At 45.8% G+C, this 21,518-nt stretch overlaps 1 protein-coding gene across 3 annotated transcripts in view; it reads right to left on the reverse strand.

Moving 5' to 3' along the window:
- Positions 1-535: 535 nt before the first annotated feature.
- Positions 536-21,518, reverse strand: part of WDR13 (WD repeat domain 13) — a 41,788-nt gene continuing 20,805 nt past the window's right edge. For all 3 annotated transcript variants that reach the window (XM_068248607.1, XM_068248606.1, XM_068248604.1), the window contains 8 exons: positions 17,358-17,595; positions 15,048-15,157; positions 11,983-12,113; positions 10,866-11,173; positions 7,806-7,986; positions 7,549-7,690; positions 3,819-3,937; positions 536-834 (listed from right to left, as the gene is read on the reverse strand). In XM_068248607.1, coding sequence (XP_068104708.1) covers positions 650-834; positions 3,819-3,937; positions 7,549-7,690; positions 7,806-7,986; positions 10,866-11,173; positions 11,983-12,113; positions 15,048-15,157; positions 17,358-17,595 — 1,414 coding nt within the window. In that variant the 3' untranslated portion in view covers positions 536-649. The remainder of the gene's footprint in view (positions 835-3,818; positions 3,938-7,548; positions 7,691-7,805; positions 7,987-10,865; positions 11,174-11,982; positions 12,114-15,047; positions 15,158-17,357; positions 17,596-21,518) is intronic.

Raw genomic sequence — 21,518 nt, forward strand, 5'->3', positions numbered from 1 at the left:
AACCTTCAGTGTGAGCCACACTTGTTCAATTCCACTTCCAGCAGAATTATAAAGTGAAATTGCTTAAAGCGGACTATCCTCATGTATTTTACCATATATATCAGTGGGAACATTAGAGAAAACACCTACCCTGCTCTCTGTTTCATCCTTCACTGCTCAGCCTGCTTGTTATCAGCTCTGATAAAATCCAGACAGCATTCAGTCTGGCTTTGCTATAATGACTCAGCTATAATAATTCCTGAGCAGAGCCAGCAGGGGGCAGGCTTGGGCTTGAAAAGACATGAGAGAACACAGACTGAGCTATAAAAATTCCTGAACCAAAGCCAGACTGAATGCTGTCGGGATTTTATCAGGGCTGCTAAGAAGCAATCTGATTCTGAACAGTAAATAATGAAACAGAGAGCAAAGTAGGCGTTTTCTCTAATGTTCTCACTGATATATATGGTAAAATACATGAGTGCTTCGTCTCTGGTTCCCTTTAAGCGACATTCCATAGTTGGCTAGCATATAGAGTGATCTGTATTCCAGGCATAACTGGGGATTTAGGAGTTTATTTGCATGAATAAATAAAAAGTTGATAAAAGGAAGGAATGGGAGGAAGGGAAGTGGAAAACCGATGTAACAACATTCTGTAGGCTGTAGGGGTTTATTACTTCTGCTCCCGTCTCCAGATAATCACCATCCCCTTAGCATCACTGGAGGCCAGCAGGCTCTCGTCACAGTTGAAGCTGACCCCCAGCACGGCTGCGCTGTGTCCCTGAAGTTTATTTACAATGGCCTTGGTTGCTCGTTCCACATCGAAGAAATACACACACATATCTTCACTGCCAGTGACTGGAGAGAAGGAGAAACAGGGAGGGGGGGTAGAGTCAGATGTTCACAGGTAATTCCATCCTCTACAAATGTATAACTAGCCTTCATTTTTTTATTTTACAGTTTGTGAACTGGTACTATTGCTAATCTATGCAGCTCTGAACTGGATCGACTGGAAAAACCAGAAAAGATGATTGGAGTGAGATTGGAGACCATTAAAGAGTACCTAAAGTGATAATAGACATAGCCTGTAATGAAAGGCTCTGTCTGCATAATGGAGTATTGGGGGGCGAAATACTCACATGTCCTGATGTCATCCATCCAGGCAGGTTATTGTTCCGCCTCCTAGTGGGAACGGCCCAAGGCAATTCTTTTTTTGAAATCACTGGCTGTGCTATGTGCACGCCCACCTGCATGTCCAGACACCAATCAGGACACGGCAGCCGTATCCTGATTGGGGCTGGGGGCGCGCCACGCAGGCGGAGGTTTTTGAAGACCTTCGGCAGTCTTCAGAAACATGGCTGCCGTATTTCCGAGGAGAGGGGTGGAGCAGCTCTCTCTGCCTGCAGACTTCAGGACATGTAACATATACAGGATCTTTTCAAAAAATTTGCATATTGTGATAAAGTTCATTATTTTCTGTAATGTACTGATAAACATTAGACTTTCATATATTTTAGATTCATTACACACAACTGAAGTAGTTCAAGCCTTTTATTGTTTTAATATTAATGATTTTGGCATACAGCTCATGAAAACCCAAATTTCCTCTCTCAAAAAATTAGCATATTTCATCCGAGTCAAGTCTTTTTAAGACAAAAAAAGTCAACCTTCAAATAATTATGTTCAGTTATGCACTCAATACTTAGTCTGAAATCCTTTTGCAGAAATGACTACTTCAATGCGGCGTGGCATGGAGGCAATCAGCCTGTGGCACTGCTCAGGTATTGTGGAGGCCCAGGATGCTTCGATAGCGGCCTTAAGCTCATCCAGAGTGTTGGGTATTGAGTCTTTTAACTTTCTCTTCACAATATCCCACAGATTCTCTATGGGGTTCAGGTCAGGAGAGTTGGCAGGCCAATTGAGCACAGTAATACCATGGTCAGTAAACCATTTACCAGTGGTTTTGGCACTGTGAGCAGGTGCCAGGTCGTGCTGAAAAATGAAATCTTCATCTCCATAAAGCTTTTCAGCAGATGGAAGCATGAAGTTCTCCAAAATCTCCTGATAGCTAGCTGCATTGACCCTGCCCTTAATAAAACACAGTGGACCAACACAAGCAGCTGACATGACACCCCAGACCATCACTGACTGTGGGTACTTGACACTGGACTTCAGGCATTTTAGCATTTCCCTCTCCCCAGTCTTCCTCCAGACTCTGGCACCTTGATTTCCGAATAACATGTAAAAGTTGTTTTCATCCGAAAAAAGTACTTTCGACCACTGAGCATCAGTCCAGTGCTGCTTCTCTGTAGCCCAGGTCAGGCGCTTCTGCCGCTGTTTCTGGTTCAAAAGTGGGTTCATGCTTCCATCTGCTGAAATTCTTTATGGAGATGAAGATTTCATTTTTCAGCACGACCTGGCACCTGCTCACAGTGCCAAAACCACTGGTAAATGGTTTACTGACCATGGTATTACTGTGCTCAATTGGCCTGCCAACTCTCCTGACCTGAACCCCATAGAGAATCTGTGGGATATTGTGAAGAGAAAGTTGAGAGACGCAAGACCCAACACTCTGGATGAGCTTAAGGCCGCTATCGAAGCATCCTGGGCCTCCATAACACCTGAGCAGTGCCACAGGCTGATTGCCTCCATGCCACGCCGCACTGAAGCAGTCATTTCTGAAAAAGGATTCCTGACCAATTATTGAGTGCATAACTGAACATAATTATTTGAAGGTTGACTTTTTTTTTGTTTTAAAAACACTTTTCTTTTATTGGTCGGAAGAAATATGCTAATTTTTTGAGATAGGAAATTTGGGTTTTCATGAGCTGTATGCCAAACTCATCAATAAGAAATACAATAAAAGGCTTGAACTACTTCAGTTGTGTGTAATGAATCTAAAATATATGAAAGTCTAATGTTTATCAGTACATTACAGAAAATAATGAACTTTATCACAATATGCTAATTTTTTGAGAAGATCCTGTATATCCTCTGTCCTGAAGTGGAAGTACTCTTTAATAAACAGCAGCTGTTGTATTTCACCAGTCCATTTTCAAGTTCCATACAATTAAAGAGACTATATACGGTGTACACGAAACATTGCACAGATCCTATACCAAGAGAAAGTTATATTTACCACAGTTTCCTGTAACTCACTCGAGTCCCCATGTGCATCGGCTACCAGCGATTAGCCTCACCCCCTTTCAGATGCGTGCCAAGGCGCTGTCTATACAAGATAAAGCGCCGAAACATCTCTTTGAAAGGGGGCAGGGCTAAGCTCCATAAACCGGCACATACTGGGACTCAAAGAATGAGTGAGTAAACGGACACGGGAAGCATTTATAACTTTCTCTGGGAAGAGGATCTGTACAATGTTTAGATTACAACGTATAGCCTCTTTAACTCCTTCAGTACCAGCAGTCTCTGTCCCCTTAAGGTCCAAAACCACCGCATACCGCCAAATCGCCGTTACCTCCATCCACGCCACACACCTGCTCTGCCGTCTCTATGACAGCAGAGCTCTATGAGCCGGTGAGGAGTCGCTTTCATTGGCTCCTGACCCTGTGATCAATGTAAGCCAATGGGATTTGATCACAAAGTTCTGCTGTCATACCGACAGCAGGGCGAGTGAGCTGCAGAGAGCGACGCGATTGGCGGGAGCGATAAGAGCGTACGCGGTGACGGTGAAATCTATGCCATGGCAGTAATAACAGTCTCTAAACAGGGCGTAGATTTCAATCACCGCTGTATGGAAGCGGTTAATATAAAAGTAAACTGATTTATTAGCATGTGGTTGACCAGTCCCTGACAGATGGAGATGTGGCCTATAAGGTACATACCAACACAGGCACCTTGTCTGAAGGACATGAGAGGGCAGAAGATACTCCTGATGGCGTTACTGGTCTGTTGTATCTGGAAGGTCCGCTTTAACTGTAGTGTTCCCTCATTATCCACGACCCTGGAGGAAGACACAACAAATCCAGCTTGTACCATGTTCTTTATACAAAACACATCTTCCACCTTGTAAGGTATTCACAATGAGTCGCAGGCAAAACGGCCCATTCGGAGTGTACAGTGCAGTGTCTACTCAGATTGATTTTCAGGTCTGGTTCATTTTTTTTATTAGGTAGGATAAACGGAGTAACGCTATGTAAGGGTTTTTGAGCCTAGTGATTGAGAACTGCTTCCTGTGAGAAGACAGAGGAGAGACATCTGATCCAGACATCTATGGCTGATCTGTGGTCGGTCTGCCAGTTTATCTGGTGAGCGGTTCATTTGTATATTGGTGATTGGGATCACAAGTGGTGTATAGTAGTTTTCCCCCATAGGTCTACGCATCTGGAAATATACAGCAGGTCAGAACCTGCGTTGCAGTCCAATTTCTTTTTCGAATAACCATGTGAATGGATCCTTTTAATAACTGGATCTTTGTACCGTCCGTTTTCGCGTGCCGCTGTGATCTGGCAAAACAGGCTGTTTTTCCTTGCAGTGTGAACCAAGTTTTATAGATTTCCCTTATAAACAATTGATACAGTTCAGTTCCTTGTTATGACATAAACCCTTCAAAAGTTACAAGTCGCTTACTACAACTATCATACTCACCAGTCCAGGGGTCCGGTTGCGGTGGAGCGTAAGCGTTCCAAGGAGCACAAGTGCACCTCTTCCACTCAATTGTTGGTGGGACTACAGAACTGGCGTGAAGGCCAGGTATTTAAACCCTGGCCAATCGCCACTTCGTGCTGTTCCATCTGAGCAGCCCTAGTCACTTCAGCCGAAAAGGAGGTGGGCAGAGTGAAGATACATGCCTCAGACAGCTTCAGCTGGCAATGATTACATTTGATAATCAGCAAGCTTCCACTTTGTGCATTGAAAAAAAAAAAAGTTTTTTATCCCCACAGGGAATGCTTTCAAATGTTCTTTTACGTAACTAAGTTTAGTTACTGAAATGTTAGTTTTGGGAGTGTAATCCCACTTTAACTACCGAATGACTGCGTCATGCCGATAGGCTTGAACGCGGCGGCTCCCCCAAGACCGTGTAACGCCAATTGGCATTAAGTCCTGGGGGCGTGGTTTGCAGGGTATCATGCACGCATCCCTGCTTGAATCTCCGCTCCGCTATCAGTCTACCAGTTGCGATCGCCGCTAGCAGCCTATTTACATTGTACAGCACTGCGATCTACGGAAGTGCTGTACTGGGACCCCTGTCCCATTCTCATCCCCCCCCCATCCTCTTTGCACGCGATCACACATATGCACGCACACACACGGGCCCATATATAGCACCAACAATTTGCAACGCTCGTTATAGCTGTGGTGCGTCCCTCCCCAAAAAATGGCCTCAGACTCAGCATAGGTAGGTAGCCAGGCATAGGTACCCTCAGAATAGGATCTCATGTGTAGGTACCCTCAGTGTAGGTAGCCAAGCATAGGCAGTATAGTTGCCCTCAGTATAGGTAGTATAGTTGCCCCAGTATAGGTAGCTAGTATAGTTGCCCCCAATGTAAGTAGCATAGTTGTCCCCATATAGGTAGTATAGTTGCCCCATATAGGTAGCATAGCTGCCCCCAGTGTAGGTAGTATAGTTGCCCCCAGTGTAGTAGCATAGCTGCCCACAGCGTAGGTAGCGTGCCCCCAGTCATTCCCCCCCCCCCCCCCCCCCCCCACCTTCTGTGGCAGCGCGCCGGGCCAGGCAGAGACTGACTCACCTGACTTCCACGCTCCAGCGAAGACGTTTCTCTTCTCTCCCCGCCTCCGCTCCATCTGTAGTTAGAGCAAGTCTACAAGAAAATGGCCGCCGATTGTCCGCATTTGCGGACATCGACGACCATGTTCTTGTAGTCCTGCTCTAATTACACACGGAGAGGATGCAGGGAGAGACAGCGGGGCGGCAAGTGGCGACAGACCGCTCCAGTCGCTCATAGCAAAGGCCGGCCCTGTGTTGGAAACATTCATATCCCTCTGAGTTAAGGTTCCCTTTAAAGCTGCAGCAGCATGAATTGTAACAAATAGCCTGGTCACTAGGGGGGTGTAAGCCCACGGTCTTCAAGTGGTTAAAGTAATCATGTAAGGGAAAAAGTGCCCCTGGAGGGTACTTGTCTTGGAAGGAGGAAGCCTCTGGATCCTAATGAGGCTTCCCCCATGCTCTTCAGCCAGGGGAACCAGTGCTGGCAGCCCCCCGAACAGCGTGCAGCAATATTTACCAAGCCTCGCTCCTGCACAGGCGCGGTGTGCACGCTTCTCAGTAGAGCAGACCGGATGGGGCTCGGCCATGTCCGCTGGTGCCCGAGGGGAAGCTTGTAGAGTTGGTAAGTATTGCCGTCCGATTTTCAGGGGCTGCGAGCACTGGATCCCCGAGGCTAAAGAGGACAGGGGAAGTCTCATTAGGATCCAGAGGCTTCCCCCTCTCGAGGCAAGTGCCCCCGAGGAGCTCTTTTTTCCTTACATGTTTACTTTAAGATATTTTAAGCAAACATCAGCTAAATCTACATACAGACCTGCTACCTGCGCCGGTGGGTTCTAAGAATCCAATTAGCATACAGAGGCTGGTTCTGCATACAATGACCAGCCTCTGTTGCTATACTGTTTCCCCCCAGGCACCCCTCTGTGCTCTTCTGTCCCCATAAATCAATCGCCATGCTGGCGACACACAGCGTGTCGCCAGCCGGCTGTTCACGTGTGAAGTGTCAGTCTGCTGCTCCCCCACCTCCTCCATATCGCCGGTCCTCACCCTCGTCCCTTCTCTCCAATCAGCGGAGAGGGAAGGGATGCGGGCGGGGAGCGGCAGACTGACACTTCACATGTAAACAGCACGGCAATTGATTTATGGGGCATAGCAAAGCGCAGGGGGGGGGAGACGTTATAGCAACAGAGGCTGGGTATTCTATGCAGACCCAGCCTCTGTATGCTAATTGGATTCTTAGAACCCACCTCGGGTTGTCTTTAAAACATCCGCCGATCTCCTCATGATCTCAACTGCTTGTCCTGAGGGACGGAGCGTGTAGGGCGGAGCTTAGGACGGAGTGTGCAGGACACTGGCAGCCACCCGGGAACTTTGTTTTTACATGCGCATGTGATCTTATTGAATGTGAGTGCACTTTTATAATGTTTTATATTGACTTTAGCACGTTTAAAAACGACCTAGGTCTGTCACCGCTCATCCACCGCGCACGCACGCCGCCCCTCCTGACCCCCACCACGTCATTCCCCCAGCTCTCCTCAGTGTCTCTGCGTCCCTCCCTGCACATGCGCACAACAAAAACACACACACAGGGACATGGGACGCAGAGACACTTGCGCTTTATTAGGTAGGATAAACCGAGTAACACTATGTAAGGGTTTTTGAGCCTAGGGATTGAGAACTGATTCCTGTGAGAAGACAGAGGAGAGACATCTGATCCAGACATCTATTGCTGATCTGTGGTCGGTCAGCCAGTTTATTGTGTAACATTAGGAAGCAGCACAATTATACTGAATACATAAATCTACATATACACTTGTATTACACATACCATCTTATCTTAGTCTGTTCAGAGGTTGGTCATTAGTGGCAGTCATGTCCCGCTGACTCACCTGTAGAGCAGCAGTTTGTTGATGCACGCATTGACCAGCAGGGAAGGGTCCCGGGCCTCACGGCTGATCCAAGATCGCGCAGAAATGCTGCTGATGGCACTGCCTTCCGAAACCACCAGGCGTTTAGCTTTAGTCAATTTACCTGCAAAGTACGAGAACGATGGAACATCTGATGTTTTGCAGCAAGCTAAATTATAGACAGGCGACGACGGTTGAGGGGAGGTAAACACTCTGCTAGCCCTTAGGCTGCCACTCACCTGTGGCCATGTCAAACAGGAAGGAGTATATACTTCCACGGTCGTCGCCTGCCCATAGGATCCGCCCCGCAGAGTCAAAGGACAGAGACAGAACTCGGCCGGTCAGCTTACTGCTTCCTCCTTTCACCTTCTTACCGGTGGATATGTTCACGACATGGACGTTGTGTTTCCCGTTCCCTACCTGAGAGGGAAGACAGGAGGTTTATCAATGTCTCCACTGTATTACACACAAACTTCTAGGAGGATTTTTTTACTGGGCATTTAGTATTGTGATCCAAAGATCTGTGATGGATTACTAAGGGAAGGGTGCATACACACATGCAATTTTGATTGGCCAAAATTAAACACTGGGTTCAATGTCTAGTAGCTACCTACCTCCCTTATAAAAGTCTCCTAGTGGCTAGTGACCCCCTTCCTTCCCCCTATACAGTTCAGAGGTATCTAGTGCCCCGATCCCCTCCCTCTCCTATACAGTTTCCTGCTGTCTAGTGGCCCCACTCCCTCTCCTACACAGTTTCCTGCTGTCTAGTGGCCCCACTCCCTCTCCTATACAGTTTCCTGCTGTCTAGTGGCCCCACTCCCTCTCCTATACAGTTTCCTGCTGTCTAGTGGCCCCACTCCCTCTCCTATACAGTTTCCTGCTGTCTAGTGGCCCCACTCCCTCTCCTATACAGTTTCCTGCTGTCTAGTGGCCCCACTCCCTCTCCTATACAGTTTCCTGCTGTCTAGTGGCCCCACTCCCTCTCCTATACAGTTTCCTGCTGTCTAGTGGCCCCACTCCCTCTCCTATACAGTTTCCTGCTGTCTAGTGGCCCCACTCCCTCTCCTATACAGTTTCCTGCTGTCTAGTGGCCCCACTCCCTCTCCTATACAGTTTCCTGCTGTCTAGTGTCCTCTACCTCCTTTACACTGTTCCCTGGTCTGTAGTGTTCCCCCTTTGCACCCCTAAAAAGTTCCCTGGTGTCCAGTGATCCCCTCCTTTCCCTATACAGTTCCCTGGTGTCTAGTGCTTTCCTCCTCCTTCTCCCATATGGCTTTCCTCGTGATCTAGGGCATTACCTCCAATATAGCTTACCTGGGAGTCTACAGTGGGCCAAACATAATGCAAAGTGGGGACACCACTTGAGGGTCAAATTTGATGGCTCTGTGGACCAGATTTGGCCCGCAGGCCAGCGTTTTACATCTATAAAATAGGGTCTTGAGAGGATGTTAGCTGATTTATGACAAATAGATAAGACCCTTTGTTTACTCACTCTTCACATAACTGAGACTGGTGTGGAGGCATTGTAAATTCCCATTCAAGAATTAGCTACAAGCAGAATGGATGCAATATTTGTCTAGGCTAAAAAATAATTATGGCAAGTTAGCCAATAAGTGGCATCATCCTGATTTAAAACTTGTTGCTTGTACTGATGGCTTACATGGTACAACACTCTACAGCTACTACTGAGCCCAGGAGATGTTTCCATAGAGCTATGATGTACAAATCTTTCCTGGTAGTGCTATGCACACTGCAGGGTTATTGGATGACCTGAGCAGAGCTGAATAGTCTTGGTGAGGCTGTTTACCTTTAGGCCTCATTCACACTAGAAACTGAATTACTACACATTTTTGCTTTCACACAGGTTTTACGGACGGTGGTTTCAAATGCTAACAATGCATTTTTATAGGAAAGGCAACCAAAAAAGTGCAGAATGTAAAGCATGCAGGATTGTATCCATGCAGGAACGCAATGATCATGTGACTAGATCAATACAGGTTATGTAGCATGCCTTATTAACACCTGAAATATGTGGCAGTAGATTCAGGGCTTGTTAAGCTGCAGAGAAAACTTTGTCTTACTTGTGTACACTTAAAGAAGCGCTTTCAGCCATACTACTTCAGAAAAAACACATATATAAGTAGATAAATACTTGCTCTACTTACATAAAATATGTATTGCACTGTCCACGTTTTGATTTTTGTGATTTTTCTACAGTATAAAAAGAGAAAATCCTTCTTAGCATGTCCCATTTTAACTGTGGCTATTTAGAAGCCAATTCTGATGTCATTTCCTCCCTTAATCTCCTCTGCTTGATTTGCTTGCCCTTCACTATAGACAGTGCATTGTCTCAGCATGAGAAATATTGGCCAATCAGAGAGGAACAGAGGTGTGGGAGGGGAAAACAGGAGGAAAAGAGGCTTCCGCCAATCAGGCTGCATTAGTTAAGTCTGAGGGGGAGTACAGAAGCAAAAAAGGACAACCCAGCATGCCTTGCAACTTCCTTTTTGTGTGCCAAGTTTTGTGTGTACCAAATAAGTCAGGTAAACTGGGGAATGATCATTTATCAACAAGTAATAGTGATTTTAACTTTTGGATTGCCTGGTTAGCATCCTTATTACTTGTTTACTAGATAAAAATATTGATTTTTGATTTTATGCCCGACAGTTACTCTTTAAGGTGCCCATACATCTCTCGACTTGGAGGCCGATCGACCATGCGATTTCTATTATTATTATTGAATGAAAATCAGTGCCGTGACAAATATCGATCGAACATGTTGCAAGATGTCAGGCCATCAAGGACGATCGGGTGTGCGCCGATCGAAAAACCCCAGCACTGTTCTCCATGTGTATAAATGTAACCCCCTCCCGTGTGTGCATTTATACATTACCTATCCTGTGACATAACACATACATCGCGTGCTTTGCGCCTGCGGCGTGTATACCGCTAATGGAAGAGGGGTTCTGAAGATAGATAGGCACCGCGCAGTGGGCGACACAGAACAGGTAATGTATTAATGCACACACAATGCATCTATACACTGGGGGGGGGGGGGGGGGGGGCACGGCAGAAGCGGCCAATTCCAGAGAGATTTCATGCTGAAATTGAGCAGGAATCGGCCTGCAGTGTATGAGCAGCTGACAGATCTCTCTCTAATCAGATTCCATAAGAGAGCGATTTGTTTCTTGGTTGAATCTGCCCATCATTGCTAGATGTATGGCTACCTCAAGAGTTTAAATTATTTCTTTCTCTTTGTACACATAAAAAGAGGAGCTGGAAAGAGACCTTCTACTCACCACTGTGAGGTTATTGTTGATTGGTTGGAAGGTGCAGCAGAGCATCTGTGCCGAATCTGGGTCGGGGATCTCCCGGATGCAGCGTCCATCTTGAGTGTTCCAGATGCGCATGGTGGTGTCCAGAGAGGTGGACACGATGATGTCATTGGAGAGAGACCAGGCGAAGTCACTAACGGCTGCGGTGTGTCCTCGCAGGGTCTGCAGCACTGCGGGGGGCGTCGGCACTAGCTGGCACACAGATATTGTGCCATCCAGAGAGCAGCAGGCCAGGAGGTGCTTGTCGTCATTGGCAAACTGAACCTTAGGGACTAAAAATGCAAATAAGACATTACAACTTAAAGTGAACCTCCAGACTAAAAAAATCTACTCAGCAGCACTGAAAAGGTTTGGTGTTCTTTAACAGTTTCACAGCAACAGAACTTTGTTTTTCTTACCCAAGCCTCATTTTTAGCTGCACAGAAGCTAAGCTCCGCCCCAGCAAAGAAATCTGCCCAGGCATTTTTCCTTTGATGCTGTGCAAAGCATGATGGGATTACTGATGATGATGTTCTCAGCTGGGAGGGGTGATCAGGGCACAGGACAGAACTATGTCTCATGCTTCCTGACCCTGTCACCTCCTTTCAACCAAAAAGATGGCTGCCCTCATGAAAACAGCCTCAGAACTTTGTTTTTCTTACCAAAGCTGCATTTTAAGCTGAACAGAAGCTAAGCTCCACCCCATCAAAGAAAACTGCCTTGGCATTTCCACCCTGATGCTGTGCAAAGCACGATGGGATTTCTGATGATGTTGTTCTTGTTGCTTAGCAACTGGGAGGGGTGATCAGGACACAGGACAGTTGGAACTGTGTCTCATGCTCCCTGTCACCTCCTTTCAACCAAAAAGATGGCTGCCCACATGAAAAAGATGGCAGCCCCCATAAAAACACAAACATTTGCCTGTTCTTTTAAAACTGGATGGGTAAGAGATTAGATTACCTATATATTTTAATTAACACAACTAATGTAATTTAATGACAGTATGCTTGTTTAGGCTGAAGTTCCTCTTTAAGCAGTCTTCAAGCTGTGCTCCTGGATGCATTAGTAACCAACCTATAAAATCGCTCCTAGAACTACTAACCTGCCTGGTCCACGTGTTGGTCGAATATGTGGTACATGCCAGCAAAGGCGTAATTCTCGCTCAGGGTGGTGTCTCCAGCCATGGCCCTGCTTGCCTCAGCCAGAGGTGTGGGCACCAGGCTGCCGGGAGTCCTGGGGAGGCAGAAGAGGCATAGGATGAGGAACAGTCAATACAGGGGTTCCCTTAGCACAAAAAAACGGACCTGGAAGTAGCCCAGAGCTGGATCTGACCATGGCATTAACTTTAATGGAGCAATGCAGACAGCTTTATTGCAACAAACTCGTTCCTGTTTGATGATATTAATTGTCAGATTAAATCTGTCAGACAGAGGCGCTTGGCCACGTTACAGACCTGTTACTGCTATCTCCAATTTATTGCCTGAGGAAGCGGGATTGTTACCTGTGAAACGCATTGCACATTTGGAGTTTCTAATAAATGTAAATAAATTCTAGTAACGTCTCACAGTCTTTTTTTTTCTACAAGGGAGGTGAGTCCACCAAACTATCCCCTTTTAAACGGTTTTTAGATGGTTTTATTCTTATTGTCGCCTCTGTTCACATATCTGCAAATAGATAAATACTTGTTCTACTTAAATAACATATGTATTGTATTGATTTCAGTGAATTTTATATAGTAAATAAAGAGAAAACTGTTCCAGGCATTTTCCATCTTTACTGCCTCTGACTGAAGCCAATCCTGATGTCATTTCCTCTTTTACTCTTTCTTTTTCTCCTGCCTGAAATGGTGTATACATTGCCAGCCCTCCTCCCCACTGAGCTCTGTAGGAACTGCACTGTCATATCTAGCTTGCTTTGTAAACGCATGTGAGCTCAGCATAGATCGTACTTCAGCGGCTTCTTCAGATGGGTGAGGTGTATTTCCGTTCTCATCCTTGTGTCACACTGAACTGCCCTCAGCCAATCAGTGAGGAGCAGGAACGTGGGAGGGGAAATAACAAGCTTCCCACTGCCCCACAACGTATCAGAATAGACCCAGGCTGATTGAGATAAGATTAATTACAGCAGACACATTTATGATTATGTTGGGATGCTTGCAATGCAGACTGTATGTAGACTACATAATAAACATGAATCAGTGGGTAAATTGTCATTTTATTTTATGGCTGACATTCCTTTAGGTGGATGTTTGAAAGTGTCAGGAACAGAGCAGTACCAGTGTGTGCCTGGATTGTGGTGGACTTATGCTGCCCACTGACAGGTGGCCTTTTGCAGCCTATGAAGAGACGTCTAACTCCCTGTGTCACCTGTGGGTGGTATCAGGAGCACAAATTACCTGGAACTCCACCAGCAGTTGTTCCTTATTAGATTGTGCAATTAATTATTCAGAACGCCAGTGGACGGTGTATGTACATATGCATGTTTGTGCAAACATGAAGAGGAACAGTAACAGCAGTAGTAGTAGTAGCAGTAGTAGTAGTAAAACTAAAGGGGCCCATACACTTAGCCGATTTTCTGGCCGACTGATCAAAATCAATCGATCAATTGCAAATCGGTTGGCCAATCAACCGATCGACGGCCGATTTCGATGGATTTCCATCGAACTGGCAGGGTGGAAAATCTAGGTCGATCTGATGAGATTGCTTATCATTTTGCATTGGCCCTAATGGAAATCTGATGGCAAAAAAATGCCATCAGATTTCAAACTGAAATCTATTGGAATTCTATCCTAGTGAAAAATGTTCTAAAAACACATCAGATAGATAAGAAATTCATCTGATGATCTATCTGCTGCTAATCTGACGAGTGTATGGGCACCTTAATTGTAGGTTCTTCCTAAAGCCTCATACACACGAGGCACCGTTGTAGCTATTGCTAGCACACAGGAGACGTGTGCGCAACAGCTCGGCGAGGCAATAGGCAGAGACGCGGCGGAAGCTGTCGCCGAAAGTTTCGTCCCCCCGCCGGAAGCTCCTTTCTGGCTGTGGGTAGCCGTCGCTAGTCCGCACATACACACGCAGTACGCATGGTGGACTAGCGATGGTTGCTGCGACAGCTATAGCCGGCGATCGGCCAAGTCAATCGCCTGGCGACAGCTCTGAGTAGCGACAGTTCGTGGCGCGCGCCCCATACACACGGAGGACCTTACCCCGCAACATGCGCTTGTCACGTGTTTGTGGTGACAGTTGTAGCCCATGTGTATGAGCCTTAAGAATACACTACATTCGCTTCAATTCACCAAGACACGTTTGGTAAAAAAAAAAAAAAAAAAAAGGGTCGGTAATGACCCTCTGTCATAGACATCTGCTTTGCTGAATGCTTGTTCAGGGTCTATGGCTATAAATATAAGAGGCAAAAGTCAGCAGGGTTGCCAGGCAATGTGCATTGTTTAAAAGGAAATACACATGTCAGCCTCCATATTTCTCTCACCTCGGGTTCCCTTTAAGGTGCCAATACATCTAGCGACGATGGGCAGATCTACCAAGAGACAGATCAAATCTGATCAGAGAGGGATCTGTTCGACCCATACACTGCAGACTGATTCCTGACTGATTTCAGCATTCTTGTCTTGTGTACTGGCCTTGTGACGCTTATGCCACCTGCCACTGTCCCCCAAATGTAAATGTGAATTGAAGCCATTGAGCTGACAGCTTCTCTGCTGAACAGTGAAGCCACAATGGTATACAGAAGAAACAGAGGCACCAATCAGATTCAAATATCTTTTATTGTGTACTCTAAAAATTGTGACGTGTTTCGTGAAACTATGCCTACTTCCTCAGGCAATAAAACAGGAGCAGCTGCTGTGCAATCGTAGCAAGCCACAACTACAGCGCGCCCTCAGGACCCCTCCCCGCCTGCTGCTGCACCAATTACCAGTCTTCATTTTAGCTGTACATATTTTTAGCTCAAAGACACTGTCTAAAATGGCTACCGGGGTGCAGAACATAAAACAAAACCTCTCGCCACAAGTAGGATTATATCAAATAATCTGATACGGGTTGTTGGTATTTATTTTCCCGAACATCACATCCATATTCTTTGCTGAATCTTTTGTTTTTATCTGTAGTTATCCTATAATAATTCTCTATCTCCGTTGTTGCGTCTCACCTTTCCTCTTGAGCCACTCGATTCATCTGTGCCTGCAGCTGGTAGGATCCGCGGCTGACCGACCGTCTGTGACCTCTTGACCCCTGAGACCTGGGGTCTTCCTCCAGATCCTGGAAGGGACACAGAGATCAACAGGCTCACAATCAAAAGTACAGGCACTCAAAGGCTTAAAGTGAAACAATTGTATCTATCATTCTACTCCTAAAAATGACTTTTAGATATTCCACAGCTTTATGTTATGCTTAAAGTGAACCCGAGGTGAGATAAACAATTATATTTATCCTCCTACTCCTAAAAATGACATTTTTAAGTACCCCAGGGTTTTCTCTTATATTTAAACATTTACAAAGTAGGCTAAATGTTTTACTGTCTTTAATCATAGGCAGCCTATTAAGAGTTAGAAAAAGGTCAATAGTTCATGTATTTTATATCTCCCTGCCTTTAGAAGTTGTATTCTTCCAGGAAAACTTTTATGCCTGTAATTTGCTTATCAGTGATGTTTACTATATTGCCAACAAGCTACCGACAAGACAGAAGCTGTCACTTCCATGCCTAGACATTAACTCTTTTAAACTTAATGGGAACCTGAAATTAAGTTAAAAAAAAAAAAAAGTTTCACTTACCTGGGGGCTGCAAGTCGACGGCCACTGCGCCTGTGCTGCCCTGACCGTGCTCATCCTCGTTTGTGCTCCCGCTCCCAGGAGCGTCCTGCGCAGGCGCAGTATGAGAAACTCTCTACTGCGCCTGCGCATGGCGCTCACAGCCGCGGGAGCACAAACAAGGATGCACATGGCAAGGGCCACGCATACGCAGTGGCCATCGACTACTAGAACCAAAAGTGAGCCACGCCGGGAAACCAGAGGATCCTTCAATACTGCACAGGGCTGCTGCAGGGGGCTGGCAGAAGCCCCAGGTAAGTGAAACTTTTTTTTTTTTTTTTTATTATTTCAGGTTCCCTGAAAAAAGTTAATTTATTATATTGTCTCAGCTCAATGAAACGTCCTGTGTCTTATGCTGGGCATACACGGATGCAATTATGCGTCTGATCGAGCCGCTGGCTTGATGCCGGCGCTTCCCCCGCTCGTCTGCGCGGATCGATTCCCGATCGTCCCCGCCGGCGCTCCATATCAGCTGCTCGATTCCACGCGGGATCGAGCGGGGAATCTATCCAGCAGGTCATCGGACCTGTCGGATATTATCAATCGAGCCATCAGCGGCTCGATTGATAAGGAAACTCCGTGTATGCCCAGCATCAGAGCGCTAAACTATTTACACATAACACCCATACATGTAATTCTGTGCGGCAGAAAGGGTAAGCACCGTCTTCCTTGCATCACTTTTGAGTCGTTGTAACTGAGCAAGACTGGCAACTGCAGACTCGTCTCGCTGTTTGGGTCTATGAGGTTCCTCTGCAGGTCGGTCTCCTGCTGTTTTTAGGTAGATTCCAATAAAAATGATTACTAAAATTACAACCTCCCAACAAAAGGTGTAAGAAAAATACTTGAGGGTGGAGGTGCACAAAATTTATAAAATCATAAAAAGAAAAATGGAGAAGTGTGCTTGGCTTACCTCTCCTAGAGTTGTGAAAATGACTTGATATTCTTTTAAAGATTTAAAAAGAACCAGAGGTGGGTTTTAAAAATCCTATTAGCACACAGAGGCTGGGTCTGCATATAATGCCCAGCCTCTGTTGCTATACTGTCTCCCCCCAGGCCCCCTGCGCTCTACTGTCCCCCATAAATCAAACCGCCGTGCTAGTGACATGCAGAGCAGTCGATAGCAGGCTATTTACATGTTAACTGTCACTCTCTGCCGCTCCCCCGCCTCCTCCATATTGCCGCTACCCACCTGCATCCCTTCCCTCCCTGCTGATTGGAGGGAAGGGACGCAGGCGGGGAGCGGCGACATAGAGGAGGCGGCGGAGCAGCAGAGAGTGACAGTGGCCATGTAAACAGCCTGCTATCGACATGCTGTGTGTCACTAGCACGACAGTTTGATTTATGGGGGCAAGCAGAGTGCGGGGGGGGGGGGGGTCTGGGGGAGAACAATATTGCAACAGAAGCTGGGCATTATATGCAGACCCAGCCTCTGTGTGCAATTAGGATTTTTAAAACCCACCTCGGGTTCTCTTTAATGCACACAGTAGGGGCTTCAACAACGTGTTTTGTGGATTTCACCCCTTCTTTAGGTCAAATAGCAGCCACCAAAATGTGCCAAAAACAGCCAGAGAGAAGTCTGACACCAGTGCCTCGAGTACTAAGTACTGCAAGGAGTATAAGTCATTTTAAAGGGCCCCAGGGTCCAGCTTACCTCCATGCGGTCCAGGGTGGTACGAGAGCTGCGGATGCTGTTGCTGTGTGCCCGGAAGCTGCTCTGCTCAGACAGGGGGCCGTAGCGTTGTGCCAGGAGCTGGCTGCGCAGTTTCAGGTACTGGCGACGCAGCAGCGGGTCATAACCTGCCTTCGCATTCTCTCGGAGGAGCTGGCTGCGTCTCCGGATGTACTGGGTGCGGAACTGCGGGTGTGCTGGGGTGCGATATGCGTTGTACCTGGCGGGGTAAAGAGGGGATGTAATTATCACACTAATACAGACACAATTAACATTTTCAGTCCTTCCATAAAGCAAACTTATAATGTATTAGTCATAAATCAGTCCGGGGTGAAACAATAAGTTAAAAAATAAAAAAGGTTAATCTGCTGTTGTCTACATTGTCTAATCAAATTCAAAATAATAAGTTTCATCCAAGTTCCTCTAATGTCAAACCTCCAGACTTCCAGACCTGGCACCAGTAATTAAAGCAAAGCTGAGCTGTTTAAAGCAGACCTGAACTCTTGCACAGGAGTGGCTTAAAAAAAACACAAAGAACCGAGAGCCCAATATGGTGTAGTATTTCAATAAGTAGTGGTATAATATAAGAAACACAATGGGTATACTCACAAACACGGGTTGCTGCAAAAGCAACCACTGCAATGGCAGGTGGGGAGAATTATGACCTGACCCCACTCAGGTATTAAGAAGTCGCTCTCTGTAGACGGGAAGAAAATGGGGATACACCCCTCCACCCAGGGTTGACTACAGGTCCTTCTCAAAAAATTAGCACTCTGGGAACCGCCTATTCATTCAGAAATTTCTTTCTGTGTCTTACCCTCTTGCTTGAGGGTGTCAATGATGGCCTTCTGGACAGCAGTCAGGTCGGCAGTCTTACCCATGATTGCGGTTTTGAGTAATGAACCAGGCTGGAAGTTTTTAAAAGCCTCAGGAATCTTTTGCAGGTGTTTAGAGTTAATTAGTTGATTCAGATGATTAGGTTAATAGCTCGTTTAGAGAACCTTTTCATGATATGCTAATTTTTTGAGATAGGAATTTTGGGTTTTCATGAGCTGTATGCCAAAATCATCAATATTAAAACAATAAAAGGCTTGAACTACTTCAGTTGTGTGTAATGAATCTAAAATATATGAAAGTCTAATGTTTATCAGTACATTACAGAAAATAATGAACTTTATCACAATATGCAAATTTTTTGAGAAGGACTTGTAGATAATTTGCAGATTTGTAAAACAGAGGCACCAACAAGAATAAAATAGTTAAAATCCGTTTAAAAGGGGGAAGTTGGTGGACTCACCTCCCTCGTAGAAAGAAGAACCAGACTATGAGACGTTACTATACATCACAGTAACATTTATTTATAAACTCCAAAAATGCAACGCGTTTCACGGGTCACTATCCCGCTGCATTAGGCAATAGGTTGGAGGATACAATGTCAGGTCTGTAGCGTGGCAGTCCACCAACTTCCCCCTTTTAAACAGATTTTAACTATTTTATACTAGATGGCGCCTCTGTTTTACAAATCTGTAAAAAATCTTGCACAGGAGTGAAGAAGGAGAACACAGAAACATCCACCCTGCATTGGTTTATGAAGCACAGCCTGTCCAATTGTTCCTTCTCAGCAAGTAATGAGCCAGTGTATTTTGAGCTCCCAGCTGTCTGCGGACTTGAGTTGTGAGTTAATATGTAAATAAAGGAGGTTAACCCTTTCTGTGCTCCCAGCAAACCAGTATGTAACTACACTGTTGCATCTCTGAAGGAGCTCTATAAGTTGTAACAAGAAAATGTTTTTTCTGTAAAAGGTTATTCTGCTGTTGCTTCTCTTTTAGAGCAACGAGGAAGTTTTGAGTTCAGGTCCGCTTTAAAAAGAAAAAAACGTTAGATACTTACTGGAAGAGAGACTGAAGCCTTTCAAAATACCTGTTTTTATCCTGTAGGCTTCTTCATCATTATAATCCAAGCTGATTCGCCGCAGGGGCGCAGCAGAACGAGGTCTAATCCCCATGAAATCCTGGGGCAAAATTCCACGACTTTCCAGGTCATGGATTTTGCTGCCTGGGGAGGCAGAGCCAAGTGCTGTAGCTCTGCCTCCAGTAGTCAATCCCTGCCGATCGCCACGTCTCCCCGCCCCTCAGTGAAAGAAGACTGAGAGGGGCGGGGAGAGGCAGAGATCAGCGGAGATTGACACGAGTAGAGGCAGAGCTACTGCCCAAAGCTCTGCCTCTACCCGGAAGGAGCCCCAAATCTTGCCCCGGGGATTTGGGGGGATTAAGACCTCGTTCTCAGCTTGGATTATAAAAATGAAGAAGCCTAAAGCATAAAAAGAAGTATTTTGCAAGGCTTCAGACTCGCTTTAAAGCCTTAGTCCAGGAAGAAACAATAAGTAAAAAAAATAAAAAGGTTCATCTGCTGTTGTCTACATTGTTAACGTGTCTTTATTGTCTAATCAAATTCAAAATAATACATTTCATCCAAGTTCCTCTAATGTCAAACCTCCAGACTTCTGGCACCAGTAATTAAAGCAAACCCTATCGGTTTAAAGCGGATCTGAACTCTTGCACAGGGGTGAAGGAGAACACAGAGCTATCCACCCTGCATTTGTTTATAGAGAACAGCCTGTCAAATTGTCCCTGCTTGGAAAGTAATGAGCCAGTGTATTTTGAGCTCCCAGCTGTCTGCAGACTCGAGATGTGAGCTTATAAGTAAATAAAGGAGGTTAACCCTTTCTGTTCTCCCACCAAACCAAGAAATAACTACACTGTTGCATCTCTGAATGAGCTGTATAAGCTGCAAAAAGGAAAGGTTTTGTTTCTTTTCTGTAAAGGTTATTATGCTCTCTTTTAGAGCAGAGAGGAAGTTTTGAGTTCAGGTCCGCTTTAAAAAGAAAAAGTTAGATACTTAAAGGACAACTGTAGACATATGGAGGCTGCCATATTTATTTCCTTTTAAGCAATACCAGTTTCCTAGCAGCCCTGCTGGTCTATTAGGATGCAGTAGTGTTTGAGTCACACCAGAAACAAGCATGCAGCTAATCTTGTCAGATCTGACAAAAATGTCTGAAACAGCTGATCTGCTGCATGCTTGTTCAGGGGCTATGACTAAAAGTATTAGAGGCAGAGGATCAGCAGGGCTGCCAGGCAACTGGTATTGCTTAAAAGGCAATACATATGGCAGCCTTCATTTACCTCTTACAACAAAACTGAGCTTCTGGATGTTTCAGAGGCTTCCAGGGTCCTCTTCAACCCTCTTCTAATTTGTGGGCACGCTCCACTTAGTGTACAAGCCAGGGCTGTGGAGTCGGTCCAAAAATCCACTGACTCCAACTCCTCAGTTTAGGATTCCACCGACTCCGACTCCTCTAATTTGCATATTACAATTTTGTTGACTAAAAGTATGTAACGTGAAATTCGTCTCTTAACTGCCAACGCTTAGGAATTTTACATGACAACTGAAGTGAGAAGGTTATGTAGACCACTATATTTATTCCCTTTAGACTAAAACTAGTCCTTGGTAAGAGTACTTGTAAAATGTACAGACCGGAACAAAGAACATTTATCAGGCCCTAGGCAACGTGACTGTGGGTACATGTAAGAGTGATGTGCAGGTACTCTGCAGGGGAATGAGGAGATTCTTCCTCTATTACACATTCTTCATGCACAATCTGAACCAGGTTTATGGGTGACAGACAGCACCTCTCTGTTCAATGTGCGCAACATTCTCAGTGGATTCCCTGCAGCTATAGTACTGCTGTGTAACAAAGTAAACCTGAGACAGATGAAATTAAAGTTTTATACATACTTGGGGCTTCCTCCAGCCCCCTTCAGGCTAATCAGTCCTTGTTGTCCTCCTCCACCACCTGCATCTTCTGCTATGAGTCCAGGTACTTGAGCCAGTCTGGCATAGTGCGCATGCACACACTCCGCCGCCGGAAGCGTACTACACCTGCGCAGCACTATTGCGCAGGTTCAGAATGTTCCTGGCTGTGGGAGCGGCACGTGGCTGGACTGCGCTGACTGGCTGAATCACCAGGACTCATAGCAGAAGATCCAGGTGGCGGAGGAGGACAGCGAGGGTCTGATTGGCCTGAAGGGGGCTGGAGGAAGCCCCAGGTATGTATAAAAAAAAATATTTACTTTTCATCCG

This window comes from Hyperolius riggenbachi, chromosome 8, assembly GCF_040937935.1.
Source record: "Hyperolius riggenbachi isolate aHypRig1 chromosome 8, aHypRig1.pri, whole genome shotgun sequence".
NCBI lineage: Eukaryota > Metazoa > Chordata > Amphibia > Anura > Hyperoliidae > Hyperolius > Hyperolius riggenbachi.